The sequence below is a fragment of the Amblyomma mixtum genome, chromosome 8, assembly GCF_055824585.1.
Source record: "Amblyomma mixtum isolate Tamu chromosome 8, ASM5582458v1, whole genome shotgun sequence".
Lineage (NCBI taxonomy): Eukaryota > Metazoa > Arthropoda > Arachnida > Ixodida > Ixodidae > Amblyomma > Amblyomma mixtum.
Genome location: NC_143019.1, coordinates 55,268,408 through 55,285,087, shown reverse-complemented (window position 1 = coordinate 55,285,087; position 16,680 = coordinate 55,268,408). Strand labels below are relative to the sequence as shown.

Below are 16,680 nucleotides of genomic sequence, written 5' to 3'. Positions count from 1 at the left end.
CAAAACGCAATATCTGTAGGAAGTCAATAGAGTCAATAAGAAGTCTATAGACTATATACCATATTTATAAGGGTAAACTCTATAGATAAATCCTAGAAAACAGTCTATAGGCAATACAAATGCTATAGACAGTTCATAAACAATCTATAGATTTATGGTTAAACACTTTTAGTAGACTTTTATCAATAGACAATCTGTAGGCTATGAATGGGCAAAGAAATATTTATAGGAAGGAAATAGAGTCTGTGAGAGGTATACAGACTCTTTGTAGACCATTTTTATAACGGACTCTGTCTTCATTTATTATGACAGCTAGACAGTGTGCCTTGTGGATACAATTAGCGTTTTGCCGTTGTGTGAACATTCTATTATTCCTTGTTTACGCGGCTTTGGTTTCTCCGAGGCTGCTTCCCAGTTCGGTGTTATCTCCCCCAAAATCTTCGGACACGCAATTGTGGCATGATATTTTCGCCTAAAGAAGCCATCGAGTGTAGCCATCGAGTATAGCCATCTAGTGTAGCCTGAGTGCAGCCATTGTCAAACAGAAAGTTAACAACCGCAAGCTCTCAAATGAATTCACGCCGTGTGTGCTGGCTACGCGGTCGGCGAAGCGGTTTCATTCACAGCTCAGACGTCGAATTGGCTACTTTGTGGAGGCTGCGGGATTTAGGAAATTGCAAAGTGTTTGTTTCTTTATTTTTAGTACGTGCTCATGCGGACACAAGCATGCGTCCATGTCGTCAACATGCGAAGCGCCATGCAAGCGAGGGGTCTACAGGGTCCAGGAGAGCAAGCTGCCGGGTGACGCATTTTCTGAAGAAGTTAGCGCAAAAAACGAACAAGGGACAGAAAGGAAGGACACACAAGACATTCACGAGCGCTGCTACCAACTGTTTCTTCATGCGGTCGTACAAGGCATATAAAAAGGGAAAAACCGCGAGCATGCGCGTAGAGAGGGCAGATAAGGCACAGCAGTCTAGCAAGTCACTAAAAAAACGAGTCTAAAAAAGCACATTCAGCGGAATACACGGGAACAGAGGTGTCACTCACACAACGCTTAGACAACTTTTTAATGTAATAGGCCTCTAGAAGGAGCCTAGCCTTATAATTCCCGCTCTTGCCAAGAATTGTGGTCCTCTCAAGGTTTTCTGCTCAGTGGAAAGGAGGAAAACGCTTTTAGGTGCGGTGAAAAATATCGGAGACATGCCACATGTATGCGCCACAAGTTATCATTTGGCTCATTAAAGAAAAAGTTTCCCAGCGCGGGTAATCTCGTACGCAGTACGAGATTACCCGCGAGACAAACTTTCAACCAGCTGATCCGTGTGAAGATTATTCTTGTATCCCCTGCTGGCAGCTATAGCCTCCAGGCGGGAGACTAGAGTTAGGCGGATCGTACCCTGATTCGCCCCGTTCAGGACCCACGGGAACATGTCCAACATTTTCGTCGAAAAATTTTGAATATTGCAAAACTGTAAGGTACTTGTATAGAAATATTGAATGTAATGGTCCATTTGAAGTCAAGACTTTGACGGAAGCCCGTCTGGTCGGGATGGGACATGACGAAAAAAGAATGGCACCGACCAAAAAAGAAAGATGGAATGACGTTTCGGCTCCCACACGGGAGCCTTGTTCACAATGAGGCGAAACGGGGAACCGTTGCCTTATATACGGCGTATGGTCCATTCTTTCCAATATGCAGCAAAATCTTTTTAGAGCGCAGCTGTTTGGCGTCCGTTCCTGGGTTTCGCGTCGGCGTCGTCGTCGGCGTTGTCGTCGGCCTCGTAACCAGCTCCGCCCCCCTTTCATCCGCAGCTGGGGTTGACTCACTATCGGCGTCAGCGGCATCAGTCAGTCGCTGCTATCTCTTCCCTCCTCCCTTTATCGTGTTGTCCGCTTGCTGCGCGCGCTTCTGCCTCCATCGTTTGCCGCTGGGTGTACACGCCGCCCCCCTCCCCCCTCTTCCTGCGAGTCTCCGGTTGTCAAAGCGCCGGCTCGAACTTAATTCCTTTCTTCGCTCCTCCTCCAATGCAACCCCGGTGCGGTGGCAATCAGAGAGCCAGATCGGTGGCGGCGGATCTGTATATGTGCACCGCCCGAGCCGAAATTGCCGCTGCCGTTCGCCCTGTGCGGTGGCAATCAGAGAGCCAGATCGGTGGCGGCGGATCTGTATATGTGCACCGCCCGAGCCGAAATTGCCGCTGCCGTTCGCCACTGCGAAATTATCTGCCAGTTCTTTCTGAGCCATGAGCGAGACGACCGATGGAAGTCCTCCGTCTGCTAAAAAAAAATTCTGTGATAGCGCATACATGTGTTGCTCGATTTCTTTGCCTCAATCTATCGAAAAGGTGAAACAGCTTATTTGCTGCGCTCAAATTTCGCATTAGGAAGTAACGTAATCGTCGGTAATTTTTTTATGGTGTTTCCATCACTTGCATAGATCAGTTATTACTACAATATAAAACCAACGAGGAACGCTTTTACGATAACACAAACGTTAACAACGAAAAAATGCAAGCCTTTCGAGAGGAGATCTGAGGATATATTGATTATTAGAGTGATATCTTACAATGTATGAAGAAACTGCGTATACAAATTATTTCCCGTTGAAAAATGCTTTTGTCCGGCATTATTGGGTTTGGCAGTTCACAAGCTTAGAAGTCAACGACCCCAAAGTCAATCACAACAGTTGCCTGCGGTTGCACTCAATTGGTTGGTTGGCCTCAAGTAAAATGCAGTTCACCGCCTGTGTCTTGGACACTCCCCCGCAGTGGGTATGTGCCATTATATTTGATTGGTTGGTTTGTGGGGTTTAACGTCCCAAAGCGGCTAAGGCTATGAGAGACGCCGTAGCGGAGGGCTCCGGAAATTTCGACCACCTGGAGCCCTCCACTACGGCGTCTCTCATAGCCTTAGTCGCTTTGGGACGTTAAACCCCATAAACCAACCAATCAAATATAATGGCACATACCCACTACGGGGGAGTGTCCAAGACACAGGCGGTGAACTGCAAACTGCGTAGTTAGTTAACAAACACTCGAGAACTGACAGCACACTCTCTAAACATAAATGAGTGAAAGAGGGAGTAAGTTGTCCTCTAGTTGTCCTCCTAAAAGGGAAGTGTGCTAGAGGACAAGTTACTCCCTTTTTAATCCTTTTTAGTCTTAGTGCTTTGAGTACAGCATGGAGTACAGAAGTGACTTCGCATTTTTCTTTTTTTTTTCCGATGGCACGTGACCTGACGGCGATCCTATCCTTCTCCAATGGACGTGCTGTTCCTTAGTGGTCCCGCCGCCAGCGCTGGCCGAAGCCAAACGACTGGGGAGGAATATTAAACGGACCCTATTGAGGAAGATATGGAAAACAAGGTGGATCCGGGGCGCCCTATGGTGCTTGATGACCTCCAAAATTAAGGCGCTGACCCTTGTTATTGGCTACCCGGACGCTGTGGCCAGTTTGGCCATGCTCGAAAACTTCTTCCGTGAGTATCAAGAAAAGTGACAAGCGACTGGTCCTCATCATTTGCTTGCGTCTTCTCAAAACGTGTCCAACATTCTTCGAGAAAAATTTTGAATACTGAAATATTGTAAGGTATTGTTTTAAGGTAACGGTCAATTCTTCAGATGCATAGCGAAATCTTTCTTTTTAGAGTGTTCGCATCACTCGTATCGAGCAGTTGACTGCCATAAAAGGGAACGCTTAATAGCGAAAAAATTTAAGCCTGCCGACACAAGTCTGTGGATATATTGAATGCTAGAGTGAAATCTTTGAAGAAATGAAAAAAATAGCGTTCGTAAACTGGTTCCCGTTCAAAAATGTTGTTGTTCAGAATTGTTGGGTATGTGGGTGCTAAAAGTAGACTCGGGATCTTTATAACACAGAGTACTACACAAAAGTTGCTTTTGTGCATGATGTATGCGGCCAGGTGGACGCAAACTGACGATAATTGTCATCGTAATAAAAGTAATTAACTAAATAAATTAATTAACTTTTTTAAGAAACGTTTGTTGATAATTCGAGAGCCTTTTCTATGTGAAACCCTTGTCTTTTTGGTTTCATTTTTCGCATCATCGTTTGCTCTTGTATGAAGTTCGTGCATATCTTGTTTTTTTCATTTGTATCTGTGCTCATGCCCGTGCTCATGCCTGCTTGGAGTCGAGCGACTCTGCAGTATTAAATAAATAAATAAATAATAAATAATTTGCTGCAATTAGCATCCACGTTTATATTGAAAATTTAGAGGCAGTGGCACTTGATGACTATTCTATTTTGTACAGCTTTAGTAAAGCGCGCCCGCGTACTGAGATATGCGCGTATAAAATTTCTGCCCAATCCGTCTATTTTACGCGAGACCGCGGCACTCTGCATGAAGCTCCTCTCTGGTGTGACGTAGCCGTTGCCTATGGAGCTCCGTCTGACAAGAATGTGGACCTACAGGCGACGGTGATTAGTTTTCTTTCTTGGCCAGCGAAACGGAAGAACGACTTTTTGGGCGACGAGAGGCCTGCACTGCTTCCGTAATCAGTTGCTCTTACAGTGGGTGATAAGACATGGTGGCGCTTTACACTTCGCATGCACTGCTGACCAAGAGTGAAAAGTAATCACCTTCACCTGTCACTCCTCAGAGAGAGAGAAAGGAATTTTAATCAGGAAAAGGTGGAGAGGTCGGCCGGTTGTAACATGGCCCTGGCCTGCTACTCCTCATCTGCGTCACACCGGGTAGGAGCTTCAAGGAAATGGCGTAGTAACTGTCTCACATATCTCGGTGGACACCGGAACCGCACTGTAAGGGAAGGGAGGAAGGCAGGAGTGAAAGAAGAAAAGAAGAAACAGATACCGTAGTGGAGGTCTCGGGAACAATTTCGACCACCTGGGGATCTTTAACGCGGACTAGGTGATTAAGGGCGGGGGGGGGGGGGGGGGGGGGGGGAGATATCTGTTACAACCGCCTTTGGCACTTGAGCGGACGTGGTTGTTGCGACGCGTGTCTATTCTTTCTATCTTTCCTTTCACATCTTTCAACTCTCTTCTGTCTGCACGTGGTAGCGATTGTGGCTCAGCTTCAAGGCAGTGGGCAAGGCCGTGCTCTTTCCCTTTCATCCTTCCTTCGGTTGCTACAACGACAACAACATGCACTAACATGTTGCAGTTGAGGTGTACGTCCACCGATTAGTGAAAGAGTTCCTGCGGCATTTCGTTTTCTCAAAATAAGAAAACCGCTCATTTTCATCTGCTTAACCGGCGAATCATTCCCTCTCTTGGTGTCATACTTATTCCCACGAAAACATTGCATCCAAAAATGAGTATTTCTGTTAACTAGTGGTACTTTTGTGGCCTTCATTCGCACAGTGGAGTTCCCAGACGTGGGCGACAACTTCACCGCTCCTTTTCTGGCCTCGCAACGTCTGATGACGTTGCGCAACTTCAGAAAGGGCTACCAAGTAGACTGGGACATAATCAAGGGCAACGCCTACTACGAGCCAAACCGACCGGCAGTCTACGTCTACGGCAACTTGCTGCAGGCCCCGGTGTTCATCCCCGATGCTCCGGCGGCTGTCAACTATGGCGGCCTTGGACAGGTATTGTCGTTCGTTCGTGGGCTTATAGGTGGCGTCGCGATCTTATGGGCTTATAGGAAGACAATTGGCTTATAGGAAGACAACTTGCACTTGCCTATTTAAGAGCGGAAATTTATTTTTTGTTGGTTTTATTTTATCTTTAAGTTCAGTTTTTGTTCTCCTTTTTTTACTTTTTTGCATCTTTGATTGTTTTGAGATCGCTGCGGCTACCCGCATTGGCGCAACGTGAAAGCAAAACGTCCGCATACTCTATCGGTGTCATGGCTATTCTGACATCCAAGTGCTCTATCAACGTCCGTATGGCTATTATGACGTGTTATTATGTTTTTGGCATTTAATTAACTAATTGCTCCACATCGACCAAATTTGGAATTTACCAAGATTTGTTCACCCGCTACCTAATGTAGTCAAGCTTTTTTTTCATACATATTTATAGAACAACATGAACATGTGGAGAAAATTTTCTGACTCTTTTTGATGACGCGTACATACCCATATAATGCTCTCGAATTAAAAATGCAGAACGACATGTTGATGGAGATGTTCAAAGTGCGTAATCAACCTACCATTTTTTTTTTTGATAATGATGGTCCTTTGATTTGATGGCAGATGGGCAGCTTGTCCGAAGAGTGTAATGGTAAACTTGGTATACTGAGTTAGGGGTAATCACTTACTAGCATGCATCAGAGCGCAACCGGGCGGCAACAAAAAATGTCTTTTATTTTAAACTGCAGGTTAGATAAGACAAAACGAAAGCCCGATACCCCTTCTTGACCAGTGAGCTTACTAACCCGTACTAAACCCGTTAACCCCTCCGCCGCATTGGTTCAGTGGTTACGGCGCTCGGCTGCTGATCCGAAAGACGCGGGTTCGATCCCGGTCGCGGCGGCCAAATTTCGATGAAGGCGAAATTCTAGAGGCCCGTATACTGTGCGATGTCAGTGCACGCTAAAGAACCCCAGGTGGTCGAAATTTCCGGAGCCCTTCACTACGGCGTCCCTCATAGCCTGAGTCGCTTTGGGACGCCAAACCCATTTAGACCAAACCAAACTAAGCCCGTTAACCACCATGGGACTGCCAAAGACGAGTTACGCTCGACAGTTGCGTTGGTTGCAATTTTGAACATGTAGGGCGTAAGCTGCTCGGAGATCCTCAGGGAAGACAAGACGTCTGTTCTGTTCAACCGTTTATTCTCTGAGTAACGGAGCTGCGGCGGGGAGCGCGGGAGGCGCGCCCCGCCGCTGCGAGAGGGAAAAGGGAGGAGAAGGAAAGAGCGCGCCAGATGCGGGGGCGCGCGGGGTGCGGTCGGGTTCCTTTGAAGGGACGCCGCAGACTTCGACCGCAACGGCGTGCACCTCACGTTGCCGGAGGCATAGGGAAGAAGCACGCGTAAGTTGTGCCGGCGAGGGCTGGCGCCATGGCTGGCGCACTACACGGCTCCCCCCCGAGAGAGGAAGCCAAGGCGACGAACGATTTACTTTGGGCAGCTGGGATGCCAGTGGACGCGACGAGCCGGAGGAGCTTGCTGTCGGTCGGAAATGAATGGGGCTGTCGCAAGTGCAGGCGCCGAAACGCAAGAGACTGGGGCCTCGATGTACGCTGGCTTGAGTCGTTCGAGGGCCACTGCATCTCGCTTTCCGTTCAAGTCTACCAGGAAAGCGGAAGGACGGCGCTCAAGGACGCGGAAGGGGCCGAGATAATGTGGTTGGAGGGAACCACGCACAGGGCCGTAACGCACGAAAACATGTGTTGCTGTCTTTAAGTCTGGAGTCACGTACACAGTGCGTTGGTGTTCTCGCGTCGGCTGTGGTTGAAGGTGGCGGAGGATATGCCGGAGCCTGTCGACGTATTCACTTGCTGTGGACGGGACGGCGGGTTTCGTGCTTTCCAAGAAATCGGCTGGAAGACGAAGAGAGGTTCCGTAAACAAGCTCGGCACAGGCGCACGAAAGGTCTTCTTTGAAGGCAGATCGGAGTCCGAGCAGTGTGAGCGGAAGAGCTTCGAGCCACTTGACGGAGGGTCCGTGCGCCGTAAGTGCTGCTTTGAGGTGCCGATGGAAACGCTCTACGAGTCCGTTTGTTCGTGGATGGTAAGATGCAGTCCGTAGCCGTGCTGCTCCGAGCAGTTTGAGGAGTTCTGTGAAAAGCGATGACTCGAACTGGCGACCACGGTCCGTGACGATGGTTGTGGGGCAGCCGAACCGCGCTACCCAAGTAGAGACGAAGGCCGCGGCGACAGTGGCTGCAGTGATGTCGGCGATTGGTGTGGCCTCAGGCCATCGGGTGAAGCGATCGATGCATGTCAGTAAATACCGGTAACCTTGGCAATGGGGTAGGGGGCCAACGATGTCGATATGGACTACTGGGAAGCGTTGGTCGGGCTGCAGGAAACGCTGCATTGGGGGCACAGGGTACCGGTGTACTTTCGCACGCTGGCAGGGTGCACACGCGCGGACCCAGTCGCGAATGTCGGTGTTCATGCGGGTCCAGACAAAGCGGGATTTGATCAGCTTTTGAGTTGCACGAATTCCAGGATGGGAAAGGGTGTGCAAGGATTCGAAGATTTTCTTGCGGAAATCGATGGGCAAAACGGGCCTTGGCGTACCTGTGGAGGTATTACACACGATTGGCACGTCTTCAATGAGGATTGTCTCGAGCTGCAGGGATGTTTGCGCTGTACGTAGGCGGGACAGCTCGGGGTCACTTGCTTGCGCTGCAGACAGTTCATGTATGTCGAAGGGAAAGGAGGACGAAGTCGATGTTTCGGAACGACTGCGTGTGACGGCATCGACGCGACTGAGGGCGTCAGCCGGGGTGTTGTCGGCACCACTGATGTGTCGGATGTCAGTCGAAAACTCAGATATGAAGGAAAGTTGTCTCACTTCCCGTGGCGTATATAGGGATGCAGGACGGCCAATTGAGTAAGTAAGAGGCTTGTGATCCGTGAAAACGGTAAATGCTCTGCCCTCAAGCAAGTGGCGGAAATGACGCACTGCCAGGTATATGGCGAGAAGTTCGCGGCCAAAAACACTGTATCGTGTCTGGGCAGGAGTCATGCGTTTTGAGAAGAATGCGAGGGGTTGCCACACGCCACTGACCTGCTGCTGAAGGACAGCTCCGAGCGCTGTGTTGGAAGCGTCTGTCATGAGAGCCAGCGGATAATCGGGGTTTGGGTGGGCGAGTAGAGTGGCGTCGGCCAGAGCGCGCTTGATGGCATTGAAGGCATCGTCCGCCATGGTGTCCCAGTGTAGCGTTTTCGCCGAGTGCTTGCCGCACAGCATGCGGTCAAGTGGTTCAAGCAGGGTGGCGCAGTTTCTGATAAATCGGCGGTAAAAATTTACGAGGCCAAGAAACTGGCGGAGCTTCGTGCTTGAAGTGGGCTTGGGAAACTCGGTGATTGCTTTCACTTTTTCGGGAAGCGGGCGGATGCCGTTGTTGTCCAAGTGATGGCCGAGGAATACGAGAGCTGGTTGCCCAAACTCACTCTTTTCGGTGTTGACAACAATGCCGTTAGCCGAAAGACGCTCGAAAAGTTGGCGGAGGTGGTGCAGGTGTTCTTCAATACATGAACTTGCCACGAGAATATCATCCACGTAGGCGAACACGAAGGGAAGGCCACGTACGACGGAGTCGATGAAACGCTGGGAGGTCTGCGCAGCGTTGCGAAGTCCGAATGGCATTCTCAAGAATTCAAACAGTCCGAATGGTGTCGTGATCGCTGTTTTGGGGATATCTTCTTCTGTTACAGGGATTTGATGATATGCCCGAACAAGATCGATTTTCGAAAAGATGGTTGCACCGTGCAGAGAAGACGTGAAATCTTGTATGTTGGGCAATGGGTATCGGTCCGGGACGGTCTTGGTGTTCAGAAAACGATAGTCTCCGCATGGTCTCCAGTCTCCTGACTTCTTCGGGACAAGGTGGAGTGGAGATGCCCAGCTGCTGGATGAAGGTCTAATAATGCCAAGTTCCAGCATGTGCTCGAATTCTGCACGGGCCACCTTGAGTTTGTCCGGGGCCAGGCGTCGTGGGCGAGAGAAAACAGGTGGTCCCGATGTTATGATGTGGTGCTGAACGTCGTGGCAGACGGGTTGAGTCCAATCCGGGGGTGACGTTAGCTTGGGAAATTCATTAATCAGGGCTGCAAACGGCTCTTTGGCAACTGTAGCACATGAGGGTGCTACATCGGTAGTTGCACGCGCTGCTATGCCGTGAATAAAGAGTTTCGTTGCGGAGTCAATGAGGCGCTTCCGCTTGACGTCGATGAGGAGCTCGTGCTTCGTTAGAAAGTCGGCACCAATTATCGCAGAACCAACGTCGGCGACTAGAAATACCCACCGGAAGACCCTTCGAAGCCCGAGGTTGAGCGTCACAGAGCGCTGTTTGTAAACAGGTATGCGCGTTCCGTTCACTGCTTGCAGGTACGAAATTGCAGCGGAAGCACGCTCTGCTTTTGTGGCTGGGAGAACGCTCACCTGGGCCCCGGTGTCGATAAGGAATTTCTGTCCGGTGGTTCTGTCGTAGACGTGGAAAAGGCGACACTCTTCTTGGCACAGACCGCTCGTCGCCGCTAGTGGTCGGCCGGCCGGTTTTCCGTCCAGCTGCAAGGCAGGAGGCAGTGGCGGGCGTTGGCGCCGAAGCGACGATGGTAATAGCAGATGCGTGGGCCTGCGGATGGACTTCGCTCACTCTGTCCGCGCTGTCGAGGCGTTGAGGAGCGGTGACGTTGGCGTCCACGGCGTAGAGGTGGCTCTGAGTGTCTAGTTGCCGCAATCAGTTTTTCGAGCTGCTGACAAAGGCGGTCAACTTCGGAAGGCGTAGCGGTGGTGGATGCAGTATGCGACGGCTGAGGAGTGGTGATGGGGACGGCCAAGGGCGACGACTGTGTGGGCGTGCTGACGGCAGCGACGGTCAAGTGTGGTGGGAGACGCACTATGACTGCAGAAACGGCGTCGCCGGGCACATCTGGCGTTGTCTGGTTGAGGTTGGGCGTAAGTGGCTGATTTTGTTCCATTTCAGCTGCGTGAGTGGACGTCCTGTCTTCAGCGTGGAGAAAAGCTTGGCTCTACGTTTCTTAGGTTCGTCGAAAACCGGGTCACCAGTTGTAGGGCGTAAGCTGCTCGGAGATCCTCAGGGAAGACAAGACGTCTGTTCTGTTCAACCGTTTATTCTCTGAGTAACGGAGCTGCGGCGGGGAGCGCGGGAGGCGCGCCCCGCCGCTGCGAGAGGGAAAAGGGAGGAGAAGGAAAGAGCGCGCCAGATGCGGGGGCGCGCGGGGTGCGGTCGGGTTCCTTTGAAGGGACGCCGCAGACTTCGACCGCAACGGCGTGCACCTCACGTTGCCGGAGGCATAGGGAAGAAGCACGCGAAAGTGTGCCGGCGAGGGCTGGCGCCATGGCTGGCGCACTACAAACACTATAGTATCGTCTGAAAAACAACCTGACAACAGTCATTTTCGGCCCAAATCACGAAAAGATTTAGGCGATTTTGATAACGCTTACGGGAATTAATTTCATGGTTAAAAGATAAAAACCTGATAACTACGGCGAGATCACTCCCAAGCGAGAGGTCCTGCTCCGAAGCGCGTCACCCGGTTGGAAACTGTATTAGCGCCACAGCTTTAAGTCTCGCGTTCAAATGAAAACCCGGCGTCGTCCCGGGGGCGCTGTAGTGTCGAGAAACCCCCGCCCCGCCTGACGTCACGCTTGGTTACCTGGAATGAAAATAAACGGTGGTGTGGGTTTACGGAGTTTAACGTCCCAATGCGACTCAGGCTATGAGGGACATCGTAGTGAAGGACTCCGGAAATTTCGACCGCCTGGGGTTCATTAAAGTGCACTGACATCACACAGTACACGGGCGCCTCTAGAATTTCGCCTCCATCGAAATTCGACCGCCGCGGCCGGGAATAACTGGGAGAGGACTTGTAATGGGAATCAAATGTCAGTGCATGTCTCAAACGAATCAAATCTTATAACGGAATTGATTTAGTTTATAAACTTTAGTCAGCACTCGCTCCCACTACCCTTGGGGTACTATAGGTGCTTGGGTATTGGGGTGCATTCGCACCCCACTATCCAAGCACAACACCAACTAGAGCGTATAAACACGTGACTTGGCTCAGGTACAAAGGAAGGGGGGGGGGGGGGTGATATGTGTGTGGTGTTGGCTTAACTTGAAGGTTACTAATGTGCTAATCAGTGCAGTGAACACGAGACGTGCTAATTAAGGAGATAATAACTAGAGCAACATTATGTGCCGCCACCTGCACTGCGGAAGACTTCAAAGACAAGAATGTTTCAGAAACTGCGTTGGCATAATTGCGATAAACGTGCGAATATATACAAAGAACAGCGAAAATCATTGAAGGGAGCCATTAACGCTGTCGGTTTATACCCTTGAAGGAGGAGCTTAAGTGTGCCCCTATTTTTTTTTTTTTTTGTCCAGCTTGCCTAACAGTCGAGCACCCTACACGGTGTAAATTGAGCGCGTTACGCGTGCGTTCCTTAAGGCTCGATTTGAAATAGTTTGGCGCGTGTGAATGCTTTGAAGCAGCTATCCCGTATGCTCGCTTTATTCTGGCCCTACATTCCGCAGCGTCATTTGCCTCTCTACTCATCCCAGGTTTGGTAGTGCTGCAAAGAACTACTGAGACGGAGTATACACAAAGGCGCTGTCTGAGCTATGAATAGCGCTGATCAACACTGTGCCCGCTGTTTTACAATAGCTGAGTGGCCAGGCGTCAGGCGTAGGTGTTTTAGCCCAGTGGCTTATGTTCGGCAGCTTTCGACACATACCTCGCGGTCCTTTGAGGATTAATTTGCGAGAGGAAATCAAACTTATCGCTTTCTTCGAGGCGAGGGAGACAGCGGTATCCACAGTACCGCGGCCATCTTGAACATGACGGGAATGGTTCGTGCCCTATAGCGAGGTGTGTCGCATCTCGACAGTCCCATCTGTCATCTCACCGATAGCCACCTACTTCAAAAAGACATTGATGCAATATCCACATGGTGTGACACTTGGCTCATGCCTTTGAACCTGGAAAAATACCAACTCTTGTCGTTCTCCCACAAACGAACGGTAATTCAGCATTAATACACACACCATCAACGCTACCCCGGTTGCCAAAACATCATCCTACAAGTGTGATCTTGACAATATGCTCCGATGCCTCACGTGTTCAGGTTATTTACGGCGAAACCTCACATCAGCATCCACGGAAGTGAAAAAACTGGCTTATCAAACTTTCGTCCGTCCCAAACTAGAATTTTCATAATAAATCTGGTACCCATCTCAAGCCTACCTCACCGCCGAACTCGAAGCCATCCAAAATCGTGCAACCCGCTTCATCACTTCTGAATACTCCAAAGAAATCAGCATCACTGCACTTAAACGCTCTATCTCCCTGCCCACTCTAAATCCGCGCCTTATCTCCCGCCTTAGCCTACTGCATAGCTTCTTTTACCACCCTGCTTTCAGACACCCTTTGCCGCACCCACCGCTCAGAACGTCCAGTCGCCTAAGCCACAGCCTCCCCATAGCAGGTATCGGGAGCCTCACTTCAGCTATGAACAGTTCATTTTTCCGTGACGCAATTACTCTCTGGGATGCCCTACCTAACGACATAGTTTTATGCGACAGTCGCAAATCATTTCGCACAAAACTCGCCAGTCATTTCCAAGATGTGTAAGCATTTCATCTGTGTTAGCATCAATCATCCATTGGCTTTCAACTTTGCTTGCCGCCGCACGTGAATTTCTTGCTTTTTCCGCATCATCCCACGGATACCTTGATGCTCTCTATTTTGCTTGTCTTTTATAATTTTAGTGTTTGTGTTAATTGTGCCTGCCTTCATCATGCTTTTATTTACCCCAGCTGTAGCCCCTCCTTATGTATTGCCCTCATGCCCTTAAGGTTGAAATAAATGAAATGAAATACAATTGATTTTTCTTTCTTTGCTTTTCGGGGATTGCAGGTAGCTGGGCACGAAATGATGCACCACTTAGACCCCCAGTTCGTATTGCTCGACAACTACCTTCGGGATGTCCGCTTCGAGAAGATGCCCGCAAAGAAGTTGTATGCCGGGAAGATTCTTTGCCTGCGCAATACTTACTACCAGGTACGCCACCGTGACAACTCGAGCGATGCACGCGGTGACAAGCTTATAATTTACAGGCTAGTGCTCAAGTCTGTTCAAGAGCGGAAATGCCAAAGCCTTTCTCCCTCCATTTTTTGTCTTTTTTTGTCATTATTTTTGTTTTTGTTTTATATTTATTGTTTCTAATTCCTATATCTTTAATTTTTCTATTTGCTGTTTTTCTTTGTTTTCTTTTTACTTTTTGTTTTATTTGAGTTTTTTTTTCCAATAGAGGACTGTTTCTAGTAGCATACAACTTAAAAAAAACAGCAGTTGCTAACACTGGGCCGCGGTCCGCGGCGTCCTCTATTACTGCGCTGGCCAATCGCAACAGTAAACGAAATTTTAAAGTTTGACTATACGAAACAATCCACGTATAAAAATTCTATAGTATAATTTTTTCTTATGATAACTTCTTGCTTAGGTAACAAGAAAAGTTTAAGCAGCAGGCTACTTTTTCGTCGTGGGGAAATTCTGTGCGCTGAGGCTGAATGTGGGCGGAGCTTCACTGCAGACTTAAGTTGCATCCGACAATAGCCAGTTTAGCCAATGTGTGGACTTTTATGTGGCTAGTGTTTGATTGGCTATGGATCTGTCTAATCGGACGAACACCACTGATGAGCCGATAAATGCTTTCGCGTTAGTACGACGTGTCAAGAATCGCCGTCCGTGTAGTGCCCTTATAAAAAAGGTCTATAGACATCCATAGACTTTTTATAGACTCTATTGACTTCCCATAGATTGGCTTTTTGTCTATTCATAATCTATAGACTGTCTATAAACAAAAGTCTACTGCAAGTGTATGGCCATAAATCTATAGATTGTTTATAGACTGTCTGTGGCAATTGTATTGCCTATAGACTTTTGTCTATAGACAGTCTATAGACTGTCTGTGGCAATTGTGTTGCCTATAGACTTTTGCCTATAGACAGTCTATAGACTTTATAGACAGAAGTCGATACACACTCTATAGACTGTCTAATACTTTTTTTGTAAGGGTGGAGGCCCCAGAAAATATACTGCAGTTAATCTGGACGTGACCCTCCTCTCGCAGGCGGAATCAGAGAGCCGGGGAAGGACACTGAACGAATTCATCGACTCGGAAGGCTTCGTCGATTATGCGGGACTGCAGGTTGCCTACGAGGCTTTCAAGAGCCTCCCGGAGAACGAACGCTTGGCGACTGTGCCGGAACTCGATCTCAGCGCAGAGCAGATGTTCTTCGTCTCGTACTGTCTCAAGTGGTGCAGCACGGCTTCGGGGACAAAGCGTCACCCTAAATCCTGGTACTGGCACAACCGATCCCGGTGCCTCGTGCCCCTGCGAAACATGCCAGAGTTCGCTCAAGCGTACAGCTGCCAAAAGGGTGACAGAATGAACCCCGAGCAGAGATGCAGCTTCTGGTAGTTGCGCGAGGCTCGAATAAACCCCGAAGGGAAGCTACACTGCCTTTTTTTACTGACTTACCATACGAAGCTGCCATATATGCTAAATAGTCACCAATATGGTAAACGCGTTCTGACACTGCAGCGTAACGCATGCACATTTCTTCGATCTTACCACGTGTGTCCGCGCTGCTTTTCTATATTTTGTTTTTACCTGCACGCGAGAGCAATGCAGAAGGTGGACAGCTGACCGGGAAGGCGACGGACATCACGTGGCTGGCTGGGCTAGCAATTTGTACCACTTGATTATTCAAATTTGTCGAATAACTGCGGGGGTCACGCGAGCAGGAAGGCTCTCTTTCAGCTCATGAAACGTTCCGTTTTCAGTTAGCGAGATCTCTCTTATTTTTTTTTCGCTAGCATGCCGTTTGCTATCAATAGAGACAAACTTCAAACTGACCTCGATCTTCCTTTAAGTCTTCCTTCAAGATGTAAGTATTGCTGGCACTTTTTTTTTCCCTAGTCTGAACTCGTCCTTGCTGTATAGCTGGCTCTGCTCCCCCGGTGCCGTAAAGCTAAAAAGTCTTAAAAGCAACACTTTTTCGTCAGCTAGAAGGAAAGGTTGGTATTTAGCACTTTGCCTAGAAGGGAGCGGCGGATAGCTTTCGACCGCCTAGGGGTCGCTCGCGTGCATTGACATATATCGCTGACATAGCACAGCACAAGGTCATTTCGTTGCCGCTACTCTTTGGATCCCGTTGCTTAGAAACTCAAGCCTTTAGCAATTAAGACAGCAGGTCGAACCGAATGACTGTCAGGGCAAACACACGACAGCGGAAGTGATCTAGGGAAGTACATCATTAGGCTCAGAAGAGTAGAAATGTAGGGCATGAGTTACGGTTTGGCCAGCACCACGCTGTGTGTCAAAGCATCTTAAGCATGGCAGGATTAGAAAGGAGAGGGGAAAGTAAGGAAAAAAACGCGACCAGACGCTGTGGCACTGTGGGTAAAGGATTAATAACAATAATAATAATAGTAATAATAATAATAATAATGACAAGGCACGACCTGTCAGGACAGGGTCAAACAGAGCAGGTCACGACAAGACAGCTACAGTCAGTTGAAAGTGTTCCGCGATCCTTGACTCTCGAGTTGCCAGCAGAGGAAGGACTAACTATTCAGAGAACTTCTCATGCCTCTGCTCAGAGGAGAATCTTACTATGCCTGTATGCTGCCTCATGGAACGCTCTAAGAACTAATGTATCTTCGCCAGTCTTTAGTCGCGGAAGTCCCGCCCCCCGTCCCCTAAGCCTGCGTGCCAGGGGCGGGGATTAGGGGGCCTCCTACATAGCTGGAAACAAGGTTTTAATCATCATCGTCATTAGATGTAGACGCAAGTTATTAATAACAAGAGTATCCAAAAAGAATTGGAAGGATTAAGGAGAGAGCAAGAAAAAATTGGAAGGGGACCTGTAATAATGGACGGGTTCTTAGGGGAACGAAGCCTTTATCATTATAAAATATGACGGAATACTAAACCGGTTACAGTAGAGGCGAAAACAAGAGGTCCATGATTGTA

The 16,680-nt window shown here is 49.0% G+C and overlaps 1 protein-coding gene across 1 annotated transcript; it reads left to right on the top strand.

Annotated features, from left to right (window-relative positions):
- The first annotated feature begins 3,259 nt into the window (after positions 1-3,259).
- On the top strand, positions 3,260-15,123 carry LOC149332485 (endothelin-converting enzyme 1-like). The gene is made up of 4 exons (XM_089558087.1): positions 3,260-3,481; positions 5,350-5,579; positions 13,557-13,700; positions 14,773-15,123. The coding sequence occupies exons 1-4, from the start codon at positions 3,397-3,399 to the stop codon at positions 15,121-15,123; spliced, it is 810 nt and encodes a 269-aa protein (XP_089414213.1). The 5' UTR covers positions 3,260-3,396.
- Positions 15,124-16,680: the final 1,557 nt, after the last annotated feature.